At 44.7% G+C, this 16,616-nt stretch overlaps 1 protein-coding gene across 1 annotated transcript; it reads right to left on the minus strand.

The window, feature by feature from the left end:
• Window positions 1-618: 618 nt before the first annotated feature.
• On the minus strand, window positions 619-8,775 carry LOC116985136 (C-C chemokine receptor type 4-like). The gene is made up of 3 exons (XM_033039610.1): window positions 8,642-8,775; window positions 1,250-2,440; window positions 619-793 (listed from the first exon to the last, which is right to left on the minus strand). Exons 2-3 carry the CDS (start codon window positions 2,359-2,361, stop codon window positions 619-621), a joined length of 1,287 nt encoding a protein of 428 aa, XP_032895501.1. The 5' UTR covers window positions 2,362-2,440; window positions 8,642-8,775.
• Between the last annotated feature and the right edge of the window lie 7,841 nt (window positions 8,776-16,616).

Raw genomic sequence — 16,616 nt, forward strand, 5'->3', positions numbered from 1 at the left:
TAGTCACTTCCCCTTCAACTTCATCTTTATACTCCCAATTTGTCAATCCCTCCCCCTCACTATTTAGTTTAAACCTACACGTGTAGCCCTAGCAAACCTGCTTGCCAGAATGTTGGTCCCCCTCCAGCTAAGGTGTAACCCATCCCTTTCGTACAGGTCACCCCTACCCCAGAAGAGATCGCAGTGGTCTATAAATCTAAATCCTTGCTCCCTGCACCAGCCCTCAGACACACATTCAGATCCCCTATCTCCCTGTTCCTGTCCTCACTAGCACGAGGTACTGGAAGCAATCCAGAGATAACCACCCTAGAAGTCCGGCATTTCAGTCTTCTTCCCAACTCTCTGAAGTCATGTTGGAGAACATCCTTCCTCTTCTTCCCGATGTCGTTTGTGCCTACGTGCACAACTACTGCCGGCGGTTCACCTTCTCTCTCGAGGACTCTCTCTCCTGGACTTGTCTCGATTTGCCTGCATTCGAGTCCTCTCCATTCCTGAGCCCTCTGACATATTATGACCTTTCCCTCTTGGTAAAGAAGATCTTTATCTCCATGGTGCTAAAAATAAACAGTTCTACATGGACAAATTATCAAACTTTTGTCTTTTATTAGATCAATTAACTTAAATTTTCACGATGTAGAACTTGCCTGCGTATTCTAGCAGATTTCTTGCCTCCCCGCGGTCTTTGAATAAGGCTTTCCTCATATTTTTGTGAACTTTTATTTCAATATTATCGTACAATATGGAATTAATATTCATATAATGATGTTGTTGCTTTTCACTTTGACTGATATAGCTTTTTAGAAAAATGAATTACATTGATATAGTATTTTGATCTCACTGAGTCAGTGGCAGCAGTGACAGAGATATATCAACATTACCAGGACTTGGCAGCAGCTTCAGATCAATGTGGCTGTGATGATCTAACATTCACTGGCAATGAATCAAATACCTTGTTCCTGGGGCAGAATGATAAAAGGTTATTGCATCATCAAACAGTCGATGTTTTCAGGTATGCAGAAACAAGGAACTGCAGGCCGAAACACTTCTTCAGACACACAGTACTGGAGTAACTCACTGGACAACATGCTTAGGTGATGTTTCGGGTTAAGACCCTTCTTCAGACTGATAGTAGTTGGAAGCTGGAAGAGAGGAGGGGCAGGAGGAGTTGTGGCAGGTAATAGGTGAACAGAGGCAAAGGAGGTGGGGTGGGGCGGAGGGGGAGGGGGAGGGGGAGGGGCGGGAGGGGGGCTCCTTCTGAGGTAGCTTGGACACCTTGGCCGAGGTTTCAAATACTGTTTGAAGATTCAGGTCAATATTCGAATAATAATGGGAGCTGAGCTGTTTGGTGCTGCTGGTGTCAATTTCTTTACAAACGTTCAAATAGGGGAACCATTTACTTGCAATACCAATTAGATGCTCTCGGAACTTGGTACCCACAAAAACATAAAATAAGGGATTTAGACAGCAGTGGAAATAAGCAATGGTCCGACAAATTAAATATGCAAGAGTCAACTGATTCTCTACAGTGCAACGTGAAAAGAATGGGACCTGAAGATCAGTCAAGGAAAATAGGAAGATAATTACATTGTAAGGTGTCCAACACAAAAAGAACACAACCACAATACAAAATATAACTTTAACTGTTTTGTGCTTCTTCCTTGCCTTACATTTAACAACAGTGTTGAATATTTTATAATACGATAACACAATTATAATGAAAGGTGTTAAAAAGAACAGGATATTTTGCTGATAGCATCCTAACAGTTGCCACATTAGCTCATTGTCCTTTGGATAGTTGCTGATACAGAAAAGGTTTTGTTCTGCATCAGTGACAACATCGGCAAAGATAATTTCAGGAACTGCAGCTAAGATACTAATGCACCAAACTACCAAACAGGCCACCAGAACATTGCGGAACTTCCTGAATCTCACTGCAGTCAGAGCATGAACCACTGCAAAGTATCTGTCCACAGTCATCAATGTCAGTAGCATGATCCCACTGTAGTAGCCAATAAAGAAGATCATACTAATTATCTTGCACATGGCCTTGCCGAAGATCCATCCGTATGTGTGATCCACAGCCCAGAATGGAAGCGAGCACGCAAAAAGCAGATCAGAGATGACCAGATTCAAAATAAAGATGTCGGTCATGGTTTTCAGCTTCTCATATCTTATCAGGATCCACAAAACTAAAATATTCCCAATCAGGCTGATAATAAAAATAAGGCTGTACACAGTTGGTGTAAGTTTTGCTCCAAATGAATTAAGATGAACATTCTCACACAGTGTAACAAACTGTGAATAATCTGTTGACTCATTCGAATAATAATCTTCATCATAAAATGTATTGGTTTCTTCCATTCTTTGTGGGTGCTTGTCTGCAATCGCCGTCCAAGAGTGATGAATTTCCAACTGGTAATAATTTTGTCTCCAATGTAGACTGCAGAGAAGAATAAATAACAAGATTCAGTGTGCATTTGGTAAAACAGTACAAGTAAAAATTCAGTTAGAGTCATATAATCATAGAGCACGGAAACAGGCCCTTCGGTCCAACTTGCACTTGCCCACCAAGATGCACCATATATGCTAGTCCCACCTGACCATGCTTGATTAATGTTCCTCAAAACCTTTTCTATCAACGTACCTGTCTAAATGTCTTTTAAGGATTGGTACCTACCTCACCTACCTCTTCTGGCAGCCGGTTCCATATATCGACCATTCTCTACTACGTGATAAAGTTGCCCCTCAGGTTCCAATAAGGGGCGGCACCGAGGCGCAGCACTAAAGTTGCTGCATCACCCGGGTTTGATCCTGAATACCGGTGCTGTCAGTATGAAGTTTGCACGTTCTTCTTGTGCCCCTCCGATGTGGATGCAAAAGTAGGATAACATAGAACTAGTGTGAACAGGTGATTGATAGTCGGCGTGGACTCGATGGACCAAAGGGCTTGTTTCCTTTCTGGATCTCTTCACTAAAACTTAAGAGATCAGACATCAGTCTGAAGAAGGGTCTCGACCTGAAACGTCACCTATTCCTTCTCTCCATAGATGCTGCCTCACCTGCTGAGTTTCTCCAGCATTTTTGTCTACCTTTAAAACTAATCTAAGCTAAACCTTTCCCCTGGTCCTCTGGTTTTTGATTCCCCTACTCTGCATAGAAGACTCACCCAATCCATTCCCATCACAAATGTATTCATCTCTATAAGCTCACCCTCAGCCTCCTGTGCTCCAAGGAATAAAGTCCGAGCCTGCCTAACCTCTCCCAATAGCTCAGGCCCTCAAGTCCTGGCAACATCCTTGTAAATCGTCTCTGCACTCTTTTTAGCTTAACAACATCCTTCCTGTAGCAGGGTGCCCAAAACAATACACCAAATGTGGCCTCACCTACTTGTTGTACAACTGTAACAAAACATTCCAACTTCTGAACCCAATATCCTGACTGATGGCCAATATACCGAAAGCCTTCTCGACTACCCTATGCCACTTTCAGGGAATTATGTACCTGACTCCTCGATCCCTCTGCTCTACAACACTTCCCAGAGCGTGTCATTCAGGGTTTGACATCCCAAAATGCAACACCTTACACTCATGTGCATTAACTCCATTAACCATTCCTCAGCAAACTTGCCCAACTGATCAAGATCCTGCTGTTATTTTTAATATCATCTTTGCTATCTACAATACCACTTACCTTAGCATTATCAACAGTTATTAATCATGCTTTGTACTTTCTCACCTAAATCATTGCTATAAACCACAAAAGCAATGAGTCTAGCACCGATCCCTGAGGCTTACCACTAGTCACAGGCCTCCAGTCTAAAAACAAGCTTCCTTCATCATACTCTGCCATCTTCCATGAAGATAATCCTCTATAGTCAGCTAGCTCTTGCTCAATTCCATGTGATCTAATCTTCCAGAGCAGCCTACCATGCGAGCATTATTAAATGCCTTGCTGAAGTCCATGTAGACCATGTCTATGGCTTTGCCCTCGTCAACCCTTATGGTTCCTTCTTTAAAAATCTCAATCAGATTCAAGTCCCGATCTCCCACGTACAAAACCATGCTGAGCATCCCTAATCAGTCCCTGTTTATCCAATCTGGGAATTATATTCTGCACTCTGTTTCTTTCCTTTTGCTCTGTCTATCTGTTTGGATAGCATGGAAAACTCAGGTTGTCATTGTACCTTGCTGATGTGACAATAATAAACCTAAATCTAAACCTAAAATGCATGTTTATTGATACTCAGAATCCTCAGCCATAAGTTGCCTATCACAGATGTTAGGCTCACTGATCTAGAGTTGAAAGACTTTTCCTTGCAGCCGTTCTTAAATACATAGTTCATGTCGAAACAGGAAATTGCAGATGTTTGTTTACAAAGAGAGACACAAAGTTATTTCACAATCTATGTTCTCCAGAGGTGTTGTCTGACCTGTTGAATTATTCTGGCCCTTTTATAGTTTAAACTCACCTGGGGAGCACCTGCTAATCTACATGTCAGGATAGACATCCTGTTTTGACTGTTTTACTGTTTTAATGTTCTTTTTACAAACCATTTTCTCGGGGTATCTAAATCTAAATTTTATTAGTTATTTAAGTTATGACATCGGATGGAAGCTGCATACCAAATCTCATTGCACTTATGTGCAATGACGATAAAATATATTATTATATTATTAGACACAAAATGCCGTGGGACAGGCAGCTTCTCTGGAGAGAAGGAATGGGTGGCATTTCAGGTCAAGACCCTTTTTCAGACAGAGAATCAGGGGAGTGGGCTACATAGAGATATGGACGGGTGAGGTGTGAAAGCAAAAGATCAAAGGGGATGCGGATCAAAGAAAATGTAGAATGGATCATTGTTAGCTGCATGCCAGGATATTGGTTACCCTCCAGTTCAGGTGCAATCCACCTCTTTTGTACACGTCACTTCTGGCCCAGAAGGAATCTCAATAATCGAAAATTCTGAATCCATGTACCCTACATCAACTTCTCAGCCATCCATTCATCTTCCTCATTCCCACCTTTTTTCCTCATTCCCACCCTCACTAGTCCATGGCACGGGGAGTATGCTGGAGATCACTTTCCTTGGAGGTCCTGCTTTTTAACCATTTGCCTAACTCCCTACACTCATTACACAGGACATCCTTTTTCCTAACCATGTCATTTGTGCCATTGTGCACAACGACTTAGAAACATAGAAACATAGAAATTAGGTGCAGGAGTAGGCCATTCGGCCCTTCGAGCCTGCACCGCCATTCAATATGATCATGGCTGATCATCCAACTCAGTATCCCGTACCTGCCTTCTCTCCATACCCTCTGATCCCCTTAGCCACAAGGGCCACATCTAACTCCCTCTTAAATATAGCCAATGAACTGGCCTCGACTACCCTCTGTGGCAGAGAGTTCCAGAGATTCACCACTCTCTGTGTGAAAAAAGTTCTTCTCATCTCGGTTTTAAAGGATTTCCCCCTTATCCTTAAGCTGTGACCCCTTGTCCTGGACTTCCCCAACATCGAGAGCAATCTTCCTGCATCTAGCCTGTCCAACCCCTTAAGAATTTTGTAAGTTTCTATAAGATCCCCTCTTAATATCCTAAATTCTAGAGTATAAACCAAGTCTATCCAGTCTTTCTTCATAAGACAGTCCTGACATCCCAGGAATCAGTCTGGTGAACCTTCTCTGCACTCCCTCTATGGCAATAATGTCCTTCCTCAGATTTGGAGACCAAAACTGTACGCAATACTCCAGGTGTGGTCTCACCAAGACCCTGTACAACTGCAGTAGAACCTCCCTGCTCCTATACTCAAATCCTTTTGCTATGAAAGCTAACATACCATTCGCTTTCTTCACTGCCTGCTGCACCTGCATGCCCACTTTCAATGACTGGTGTACCATGACACCCAGGTCTCGCTGCATCTCCCCTTTTCCTAATCGGCCACCATTTAGATAATAGTCTGCTTTCCTGTTTTTGCCACCAAAATGGATAACCTCACATTTATCCACATTATACCGCATCTGCCAAACATTTGCCCACTCACCCAGCCTATCCAAGTCACCTTGCAGTCTCCTAGCATCCTCCTCACAGCTAACATTGCCCCCCAGCTTAGTGTCATCCGCAAACTTGGAGATATTGCCTTCAATTCCCTCATCCAGATCATTAATATATATTGTAAATAGCTGGGGTCCCAGCACTGAGCCTTGCGGTACCCCACTAGTCACTGCCTGCCATTGTGAAAAGGACCCGTTTACTCCTACTCTTTGCTTCCTGTTTGCCAGCCAGTTCTCTATCCGCATCAATACTGAACCCCCAATGCCGTGTGCTTTAAGTTTGTATACTAATCTCTTATGTGGGACCTTGTCGAAAGCCTTCTGGAAGTCCAGATACACCACATCCACTGGTTCTCCCCTATCCACGCTACTAGTTACATCCTCGAAAAATTCTATAAGATTCGTCAGACATGATTTACCTTTTGTAAATCCATGCTGACTTTGTCCAATGATTTCACCACTTTCCAAATGTGCTGCTATCCCATCTTAAATAACTGACTCTAGCAGTTTCCCCACTACCGATGTTAGACTAACTGGTCTGTAATTCCCCGTTTTCTCTCTCCCTCCCTTCTTAAAAAGTGGGGTTACGTTTGCTACCCGCCAATCCTCAGGAACTACTCCAGAATCTAAAGAGTTTTGAAAGATTATTACTAATGCATCCACTATTTCTGGAGCTACTTCCTTAAGTACTCTGGGATGCAGCCTATCTGGCCCTGGGGATTTATCGGCCTTTAATCCATTCAATTTACCCAACACCACTTCCCGGCTAACCTGGATTTCACTCAATTCCTCCAACTCCTTTGACCCGCGGTCCCCTGCTATTTCCGGCAGATTATTTATGTCTTCCTTAGTGAAGACGGAACCAAAGTAGTTATTCAATTGGTCCGCCATATCCTTGTTCCCCATGATCAACTCACCTGTTTCTGACTGCAAGGGACCTACATTTGTTTTAACTAATCTCTTTCTTTTCACATATCTATAAAAACTTTTGCAGTCAGTTTTTATGTTCCCTGCCAGTTTTCTTTCATAATCTATTTTTCCTTTCCTAATTAAGCCCTTTGTCCTCCTCTGCTGGTCTCTGAATTTCTCCCAGTATGCTGCTTTTTCTGGCTAATTCGTACGCATCATCCTTCGCTTTGATACTATCCCTGATTTCCCTTGTTATCCACGGATGCACTAACTTCCCTGATTTATTCTTTTGCCAAACTGGGATGAACAATTTTTGTAGTTCATCCATGCAGTCTTTAAATGTCTTCCATTGCATATCCACCGTCAACCCTTTTAGAATTAATTGCCAGTCAATCTTGGCCAATTCACGTCTCATACCCTCAAAGTTACCTTTCTTTAAGTTCAGAACCATTGTTTCTGAATTAACAATGTCACTCTCCATCCTAATGAAGAACTCAACCATATTATGGGCACTCTTGCCCAAGGGGGCACGTACAACAAGACTGCTAACTAACCGTTCCTCATTACTCAATACCCAGTCTAAAATAGCCTGCTCTCTCGTTGGTTCCTCTACATGTTGATTTAGATAACTATCCCGCATACATTCCAAGAAATCCTCTTCCTCAGCACCCCTGCCAATTTGATTCACCCAATCTATATGTAGATTGAAGTCACCCATTATAACGGTTTTGCCTTTGTCGCACGCATTTCTAATTTCCTGTTTGATACCATTTCCAACTTCACTACTACTGTTAGGTGGCCTGTACACAACACCCACCAGCGTTTTCTGCCCCTTAGTGTTTCGCAGCTCTATCCATACCGATTCCACATCCTCCAAACTAATGTCCTTCCTTTCCATGGCGTTAATCTCCTCTCTAATCAGCAACGCTACCCCACCTCCTTTTCCTTTCTCTCTATCCCTCCTGAATATTGAATATCCCTGGATGTTCAGCTCCCAGCCTTGGTCACCCTGGAGCCATGTCTCCGTGATCCCAACTATATCATAGTCATTAATAGCTATTAATAACTTCTGGTGTTTCACCCTCCCCTTTGGGAATGTCATTCAGCCACTCGGAGACATCATAGATCCTGGCACCAGGGAGGCAATGCACCATCCTGGAATCCCGATTGCTGCACAGAATCTCCTCTCCCCCTAATGAGTCTCCTGACTGCAACTCACCCTTGGCGGGTAAATCCCCCCAACAGTATCTAAAAGAGTATGCCTGTTGTGAAGGGAATGGTCACAGGGGTCTCCTGCACTCTCTTCCTCCTATCATTCCTCATGATTACCCATCTCTTTCCCTGTACCTTAGGTGTGATCACCTCGCTCTACCTCCAATCTATTGAAATTTAAGACACTTATATTCCCAGTTCTTTACACCATGTCAATCATCCACCCAGACAAATGTTTCTCTTTGCTGCCCGGACTTCCTCCAATGAATTCTTCCTCTTACAGAGTAGATCCCCTCTTTCCCCAGCCACCCCCGACTCCTCAACTGTCCCCTTCTACTCCTCCCCAGATGAATTTTCAGGGCCAGAGTGGGAGGAAAAAGGAGCAAAAAGTAAGCAACATGATAAAGGATAATCTGGCAGCACTGAAAACAGATAAAGACATTGCATTCAATCCAGTAAAAATAACTGACCTTAGATGATTCTTCTTCAAACAATAATGTTCAAATCCTTGGCTGTGTGTTAGGATCAGTTGATTGCCTTCCTCGTCTGCGAGAATCTTTTCAAGATAGCTCGGAACTCAATGACGTGTTGTGCAAACAGACTTGTCAGCGAATTTGGAATCACATTCTGCAACTGTGGTTTATTTTGGAAATTCCAAAAGAAGAAGTGTATTGAGGCATGTTATATTGCAGAGAAACAAGAGAAACAAAGAACTGCAGATGCCAGAATCTTGTACAAAAGTCAAATTGCTGGAGTAACTCAATGGGGCAGGCAGCATCTCTGGAGGCCATGGGTAGGCAATGTTTCAGGTTGGGAACCTTCTTCATACTCTGGTGAGTGTTATATATCGGAAGATTTATTTCTGGAGCCAGAGTGTTTATGAAGTCCCAAACAAAAAATTATTGTGGAGTTAGCATTCTCCTCCAAATTCTGGTCCAATGTCCTGAAGTTACACTTTCAAAATTAATCTGAAATTACCCAACATGCTGAAAGCTAACTTCCTCCATCTTTAAGGCAATAATATGTGATATTACTATCACTAAAGTACTTCTTCCTCCATTACATGATGTCTGCTTCTTAACATTTTGCTGAAGCATTTGGTATTGAGATTAGTGTCCTCAGAGTCTTTTAAAGGATACTGCTGAAAATTAAAAATGTACAATATTAGAAATGTTCTTGTAGTTTCATTGGATAAGGTACACAAAGGATTCTCCTTGCAAATCAATCGTTCCAGTGTGTTGGTTACACCTCGTCCTCAGACCATTCTGTTGTCAGGCATTGCCCAGTGTCATGGCCCCTCATGGCCATGATTCAGATCTGTATATATTTCTCCGTGGATTGTCACCTTGTCGTGGTGGAGAAGCTTATGTGGACCTGAGATCCTGAGAGCAATGCCGTCTGGAGCTATGCTTCTGGTAGGGCCACCCATGGCGGTAAGGTAGACGGGGTGGTCTCTGACAAAGAGCAATCCAACCAAGACATCAACGGTGGAACAGGCGGAGGACGATGGCTGACCTTAGTGGAGCGTCACATCAGCTGGGAAGGCAGATGAAGGTTGCAGCAGAAAAGGGTCTCCGGTCGTCTTGAACTCCATGCTACTGGATCCTGACCCAGATGTGTCAAGGACCGTGGGGCGGCTGTCTGTGCACCTGTCTCCACACGTTAAATAAAGTCACGCACAGGCGTCCTCCATATAGGGAATAGCACCCTGGAGACACCCATGGTCAGCCACGACCGAAGGGGGCCTAAGATATATTTTCCAAGATGTTTTCATTCTGCGTTTATTAACCTTCCCCAAGTTCTAGACAACACATCATTTGCTTTACATTTAGCTGCATTTCATCCAGGTTTGAGTCCATTTTCCCAGCACCAGTCACAGATCCTTGATCCTGTGACACTCCTCTGTGCCTCCATTATTCCAATCAACCTGCTAGGAGGGTCTGTCAGGTGAAACTAGTGTCCATTTTGGGGTAGCAGTTCTTTGAGAATTCTGCTGTAGGACGGAGGTCAGTCAATGCTATTTTTATCATTTAATTTCAAAGCTAACTGAACTTCCATGACCATGCAGTGAGCTGCAAAACCTGCCTGGCAAGTTTAAATGTTAGCAATTGGCCATAAGCTGACCACGGAATAGCCTCTAGACTAGTGTTGGCTTCAGAAACGTTCAAAATGAGCTCCTTCACCTTCTTTGAAACAGCCTGGAAGCTCTCCGATAGACTCTCGGGTTTGCTCAGTATTTTATTGCAGAAACTTATCAGTCTTCTTACATAGCCTGGGTCCTCAAAGCAAGCATTTGAGATTTTGACATTGGAACAGGCACATCTAGCAGCTGTAATAGCCCATCCTTCATTCCCATGCCATCACCTCCAAGGTTATCCTGTACCACTGCCTCAGGTCAAACCAGACTATTTGCAAAATTGTCATCCTGTTTGCTTGTGAGCTCAGTTTATTATCTATATCCACTCAATCACAAGTTGATTGCCCATCTCTGAAACATTGGCTTCCTCCATATTTGTCTTTGTCTTATGCTGTGCAAACCCAAGCAAATACTTTTGTTACCTTTGGACTTGTCAATTCCAAGCAATATAAACCTATGATCATTCTAATTTGAGTTTTCCCCATTCCAATTTGTCAAAAGAAAATGCTAATGTGACATGTTAACTCAAAGCGTACAACCTGACTGTATTCAGGACCATCAGTGCCTTACCTTAAAAATACTTATCTTCGTGTTAACATTGTGGCATCTTGCCACTCTCGTTTTCTGTAATCTTCTGCAGCATTATACTGATCGAGAAGATTAAGATGTACGGGATTCACGATGACTTGATTGTATGGATTCAGATAATGGCTTATTCATAGAAGACAGTCGGTTGATGGAAAGTAGGTGACCAGTTAAGGGTCTGGCCCAATTAGGCAACTTTTTAGGCGAGTGCAGGAGACTCTGTGCTCGCCACATGGTCGCCACATGTTCGCTGGTGGTCTCTGGTGAGTCTCCTTCATGGTCATGAGAAGTTCCCGCATTCTGGGAACTAGTCGCGGCCTCAGTATAGTCGCAGCAAATTTTTCAACATGTTGAAACATTTTCTGCGACCAAAAATTGGTTGCCATGGAGAAAATCGATAACCCTGTAGTCATAGGTGCAGGTGTAGTGGGGTCGCCATGTAGTTATGGGTAGTCGAGGTAGTCGTAGGTAGTTTTAGTTAATCGCCTTTGTTGATCGGTCATTTTCATTGGCTTATTGGAGGGAAAAAATGTAAGCACGAGTTTTCAGAACCAAGGAAAACCGACCGATAATGTTAAATGCCCACCGAACTTCACAGCTGTGCATCTCTGGCTTATTAAAAAGTTGGCTGGCTTCTAAAAAGTATCTCCACTCCTTCTCCACCCCTTCTCCCCACTTCTCTCCCCTCCTCTCCCCTTCTCCCCTACCTCGTCTTTTAAAGGACTTACCATACACTGTGCTAGCCGTCTTAACCTTCCTGTTCATCGCGGTGTGTGTCTGTATCAGCTTGGTTTTGCACCGTGTGAATTTTAGACAGCGCTCCCCCGCTTGCCCCCGCCTTTGCGATGTGTTTGTATGTGTGTCTGTGTGTGTTCCACTCTGACAGTCGTCGTTCCAGTTCCCGGTTTTTCAGGCGAGTGCCGGCAACTTCCCAGTCGCCTGCAGTCCACTAAAAAATCGCCTAAGTGGGACAGGCCCTTTACAGTAAGTTCCATAGGATCTGTGCTGGGACCTCTGCTGTTTGTGATATATATATATAAATGACCTGGACGTAAATGTAAAGTCGACAAAAATGCTGGAGAAACTCAGCGGGTGAGGCAGCATCTATGGAGAGAATGAATAGGCGACGTTTCGGGTCGAGACCCTTCTTCAGACTATACTGACCCTGGATGTAAATGTAGATGGGTTGGTGAGTAAGTTTGCTAATGACACCAACAGTGGAGGAGTTGCAGACAGTGAGGAAGGCTGTCAGAAGGTCCAGTGGAATATAAATCAGCTGCAGAAATGGGCAGAGAAACAGCAGATGGAGTTAAACCAGAGCAAGTGTGAGGTGCTGCAATTTGTGAGGTTGAATGTAAGGGGAAAGTATACAGTTTAGGGCGAGACCCTGAACAACATTGAAGTGCAGAGGGATCTTGAAGTTCAAAGCTATCTGAAGGTGGTAGCACAACTTGATGGGTAGTAAAGCAGGTGTATGGTATACTTGTCTACATTGCTAGGGATGTTAAATACAACAGTCAGGGAGTCATGATGAATCTGTATAGGACTGACTCGGCTGCATTTGGAGTATTGCATACAGTTCTGGTTCCCCATTACAGGAGGGTGTATGGGAGGTTTATCAAAAGCTGCCTGAATTAGAGGGTTTCAGATACGGGGAGAGGTTGTATAAACTTGAATTGTTTTCTCTGAAACATCAGAGGTTGAGGAGACTTGACATTAGTACGTAAAATTATGAGAAGCATAGATAGGGTAGACACTCAAAACCTTTTTCCCAGGGTGGAAATGTCCAACACTGGAAGGCATAGCTATAAGGTGAGAGGGGGAAAGTTTAATGGAGATGCGTGGGGCATGTTTTTTAGAGTAGTGGTGGCCTTGAACACTTTGCCAGGTGTGGAGGTGGAGGCTGATACAATAGTGGTGTTTAAGAGGCTATTAGATAGGCACATGGAAGTGCAGGGAATAGAGGGAAATGGATCATGTATAGGCAGATGAGATCAGTTTAACTTGGCATTATTTTGGACACAAATACTGTAGCCGAAGGGATGTTCCTCTGCTGTACTTTCCTACTGTATGTTCTATGTTCTACTACAAATATATATATATATATTTCAAACATTGAATTGTAGGTATAGTAGGAACTCTACGTTATACCATCTTTATCGGTAAGAAATGTAATTTTCTTCCTTAACTTCTCCATCTCTATTTCTCTCCTTTAAAATATTGTTTGCGACATTGCTCTTTGACCAAGCTTTAGACACCTGAGCTGATTTTGGCTTTAATATTTATCTAATCACATTTCTTTGAAGTAACTTATATTTTATGGGTCAATGATGCATATGTGTCTTATGACTATCGTTGTTAATGAAATTATATTAAGATAATGAAATAATTAATATGTGATGTCATGAAGTATGGTTGACTGAGGTAAGATGGCGTTGCGTGCACAATGCGAGGCTCTGCGTCTCCGTAGTTTTTGTAATTTAGTTATTTTTCTGTTAATCATTACCTTAGTTTTCGCCCGGAGCACCCGAGCGAAGACTCTATACGGCCGTCAGGAGCTATTAGAGCTCGGCCGTCTCTGCGTAACGAGCCCCAGAAGCGACTTTCAACTGCCGCCGGAGATCGCCAAGACACCGTGGTCTAGCGGGCCAGCTCCCCCAACAGGAAGTGCCCGGAGGCGGCGCAGGGACCGCAAACAAAGACGTGGGAAGCGGGGAGGACATCTAGCTAGGCTGAAATTAAATCCTCACCAGCCAGCTCTGCCCAGCATTTTCCTCGCGAATGTCCGGTCCCTGGTGAGTAAAATCGATGAACTAAGGCTGCGGATCACCACACACAGACGGATCGCTGACTGCAACGCCATGGTCTTTACTGAAACATGGCTCAACGGCAACATCCCGGACAACGCCATCGAGCTGGAGGGGCGCACTGTCTTCAGGGCCGACAGAACAGCGGAGGACTCCGGTAAGACCAAGGGCGGCGGACTGTGCATCTATGTGAATAACACATGGTGCACGGACGTCGTTAGGATTGGTAGTCACTGCTCTGCTGACCTGGAATACCTGATGTTAAAGTGCAGGCCCTTCTATTTGCCCAGAGAATTCACATCGACTGTTATCACCGCAGTCTATGTACCCCCGGACGCTAATGCCAGGCTAGCAATGGAAGAGCTGCAAGCTGCTATCAGCAAACATCTATCTGCTCACCCAGAGGGGGCATTTATTGTTGCGGGTGATTTCAACCACTCCGACCTTAAAACTGTACTCCCCAGGTTCCATCAGCATGTTTCCTGCCCAACCAGAGGAAACAATATTCTGGACTTAGTTTACACTAATATTACTGAAGCCTACAAAGCCCTTCCCCTCCCCCACCTTGGTCAGTCTGACCACCTCTCTCTGTTCCTGCTCCCCAAATACACACCTCTGATCAGACGTGTGAAACCTACCACGAGGACAGTGAAGGTCTGGCCTGAGGGGGCTGTCTCTGTTTTACAGCAGCAGTTTCAGCAGACAGACTGGAGTCTGTTTGCTACCCAGTCCACCTTCAATTCACAAGTGGACATCAACTCATACACCTCAACAGTTATGGACTATATAAAATTCTGCACCGATAATGTCACTGCCCACAAAGAAATAAAGACCTTCCCTAACCAGAAGCCGTGGATGAGCAGGGAGGTCAGACTCCTACTGAAGGCTCGCGATGCCGCTTTCAGATCTGGCGACGCTGAGGGATACAGCTCATCCAGGGCCAATCTGAAAATGGGAATTAGGAATGCCAAACTCAATCACAAACGGCGGATTGAGGAGCACTTCCAAAACAACTCTGACCCCAGGCGCATGTGGCAAGGAATCAAATCCCTTGCCGATTACCAGAAAGTTAACACCCCTCCCCCAGACAACGCCACCCTTCCTGACGAGCTAAACCATTTCTATGCTCGCTTTGACCGAGATAACAAAACCCCAGCCATCAAAGTTGCTCCACCCCCAAATGAACAACCCCTCAGTCTCTCCACCTCTGCTGTACAAGATGCACTGAGCAAGGTGAATGAGCGCAAAGCTGCCGGCCCCGATGGCATCCCTGGCCGGGTGCTTAGGGCATGTGCTGGACAACTATCCCCAGTCTTCACCGACATTTTCAATCTCTCACTGGCCCAGGGTGTTGTCCCCACTTGCCTCAAGACATCAACCATCGTGCCAGTGCCCAAACAGTCAGCCACAGGGAGCCTCAACGATTTCCGCCCAGTGGCACTCACCCCTGTATTGCTAAGTGCTTTGAGCGGCTGATCTTGGCTCACCTCAAAGCCAGCCTCCCCCCCACACTGGACCCCCATCAGTTTGCCTACCGGGCCAACAGGTCTACAGAGGACGCCATATCGGCGGCCCTACACTCTGCCCTGACCCACCTGGACAACAACAACTCCTACATCAGGTTGCTGTTCATTGATTTCAGCTCCGCTTTTAACACTGTCATCCCCGCCAGCTTGATCACCAAACTCAGCGGGCTTGGCATCTCCACCTCCCTCTGCAACTGGACACTGGATTTCCTCACCAACAGACCACAGTCTGTTAGGGTCAACAACCTCACCTCCACCACTATAACACTGAACACCGGCGTGCCACAGGGCTGTGTGCTCAGCCCTCTCCTCTACTCCCTCTTCACCCACGACTGCATCCCTAAGTACGGATCCAACGCCATCATTAAGTTTGCTGACGACACCACGGTGGTAGGACTGATCAGTGACAACGATGAGTCAGCCTACAGAGAGGAGGTCCAGCACCTGACAACCTGGTGTGCCAACAATAACCTCGTCCTCAACTCCAAGAAGACGAAGGAACTTATTGTCGACTTCAGGAAGGTCAGAGGGGGCAGACATACCCCCATCCATATAAACGGGACTGAGGTGGAGCGCGTCTCCAGCTACAAATTCCTCGGGGTACACATCTCGGAGGATTTGTCCTGGTCCCTCAACACCTCCAAGCTGATCAAAAAGGCACAGCAGCGCCTTTACTTCCTGAGGAGGCTCAAGAAAGCCCACCTGTCCCCCCAGATCCTGACCAACTACCGGTGTACCATCGAGAGCATCCTGACCGCCTGCTTCACGGTATGGTACAGCAGCTGCACTGTTGCGGACAGGAAGGCACTACAACGGGTGGTGAAAACCGCGCAGCACATCATCGGTGCCCCGCTCCCTGCCATGGATGCCCTCCACCGAAAACGGTGTCTGAAACGGGCTGGGAAGATCATTAAAGACCCCTCCCACCCCAACCATGGACTGTTTGCCCTCCTCCCATCAGGGAGGCGGTACAGGAGCCTCAGGTCTCGTACAGGTAGGATGAGGAACAGCTTCTACAATCATACCGTCGCATTGCTGAACTCGGAGTCCCGTCGATAGATTCCTCCGGTCCCTCTGTCCCCATTGTTTAATTATTCTGTATTTTTTATTATTCTGTATCCTCTTTTTTTTTAAATTTCTATATTGCACTACTACGGACTGACGCAAAACTGCATTTCGTTGTACCCATACTCAGTATTTGTGCAATGACATTAAAGTTGAATTGAATTGAATGCAGGTAGAGAAGCAATATGTAATTAATTGTATATTTTACCATGTTTAAAACATGTTAAAGATGTATTTCAATTTAATGAAATAACACACTTAAAAAAAATATGTACAATCGTAAAACTTTCAATGTAATGAAACTTTCAATTTTAATGACAAATTA

This window comes from Amblyraja radiata, chromosome 2 (genome assembly GCF_010909765.2).
Source record: "Amblyraja radiata isolate CabotCenter1 chromosome 2, sAmbRad1.1.pri, whole genome shotgun sequence".
In the NCBI taxonomy this organism is placed as follows: Eukaryota; Metazoa; Chordata; class Chondrichthyes; order Rajiformes; family Rajidae; genus Amblyraja; species Amblyraja radiata.

Bases quoted from the DNA above. Each gene is read 5' to 3' on its own strand.
- LOC116985136 (XM_033039610.1), bottom strand. From the start codon at position 2,361: ATGGAAGAAACCAATACATTTTATGATGAAGATTATTATTCGAATGAG. The intron at 794-1,249 runs GCCCCCCTCCCG...TTTTCTAAAAAG, and splicing joins TCCAAGCTACCTCAGAAGGA to CTATATCAGTCAAAGTGAAA.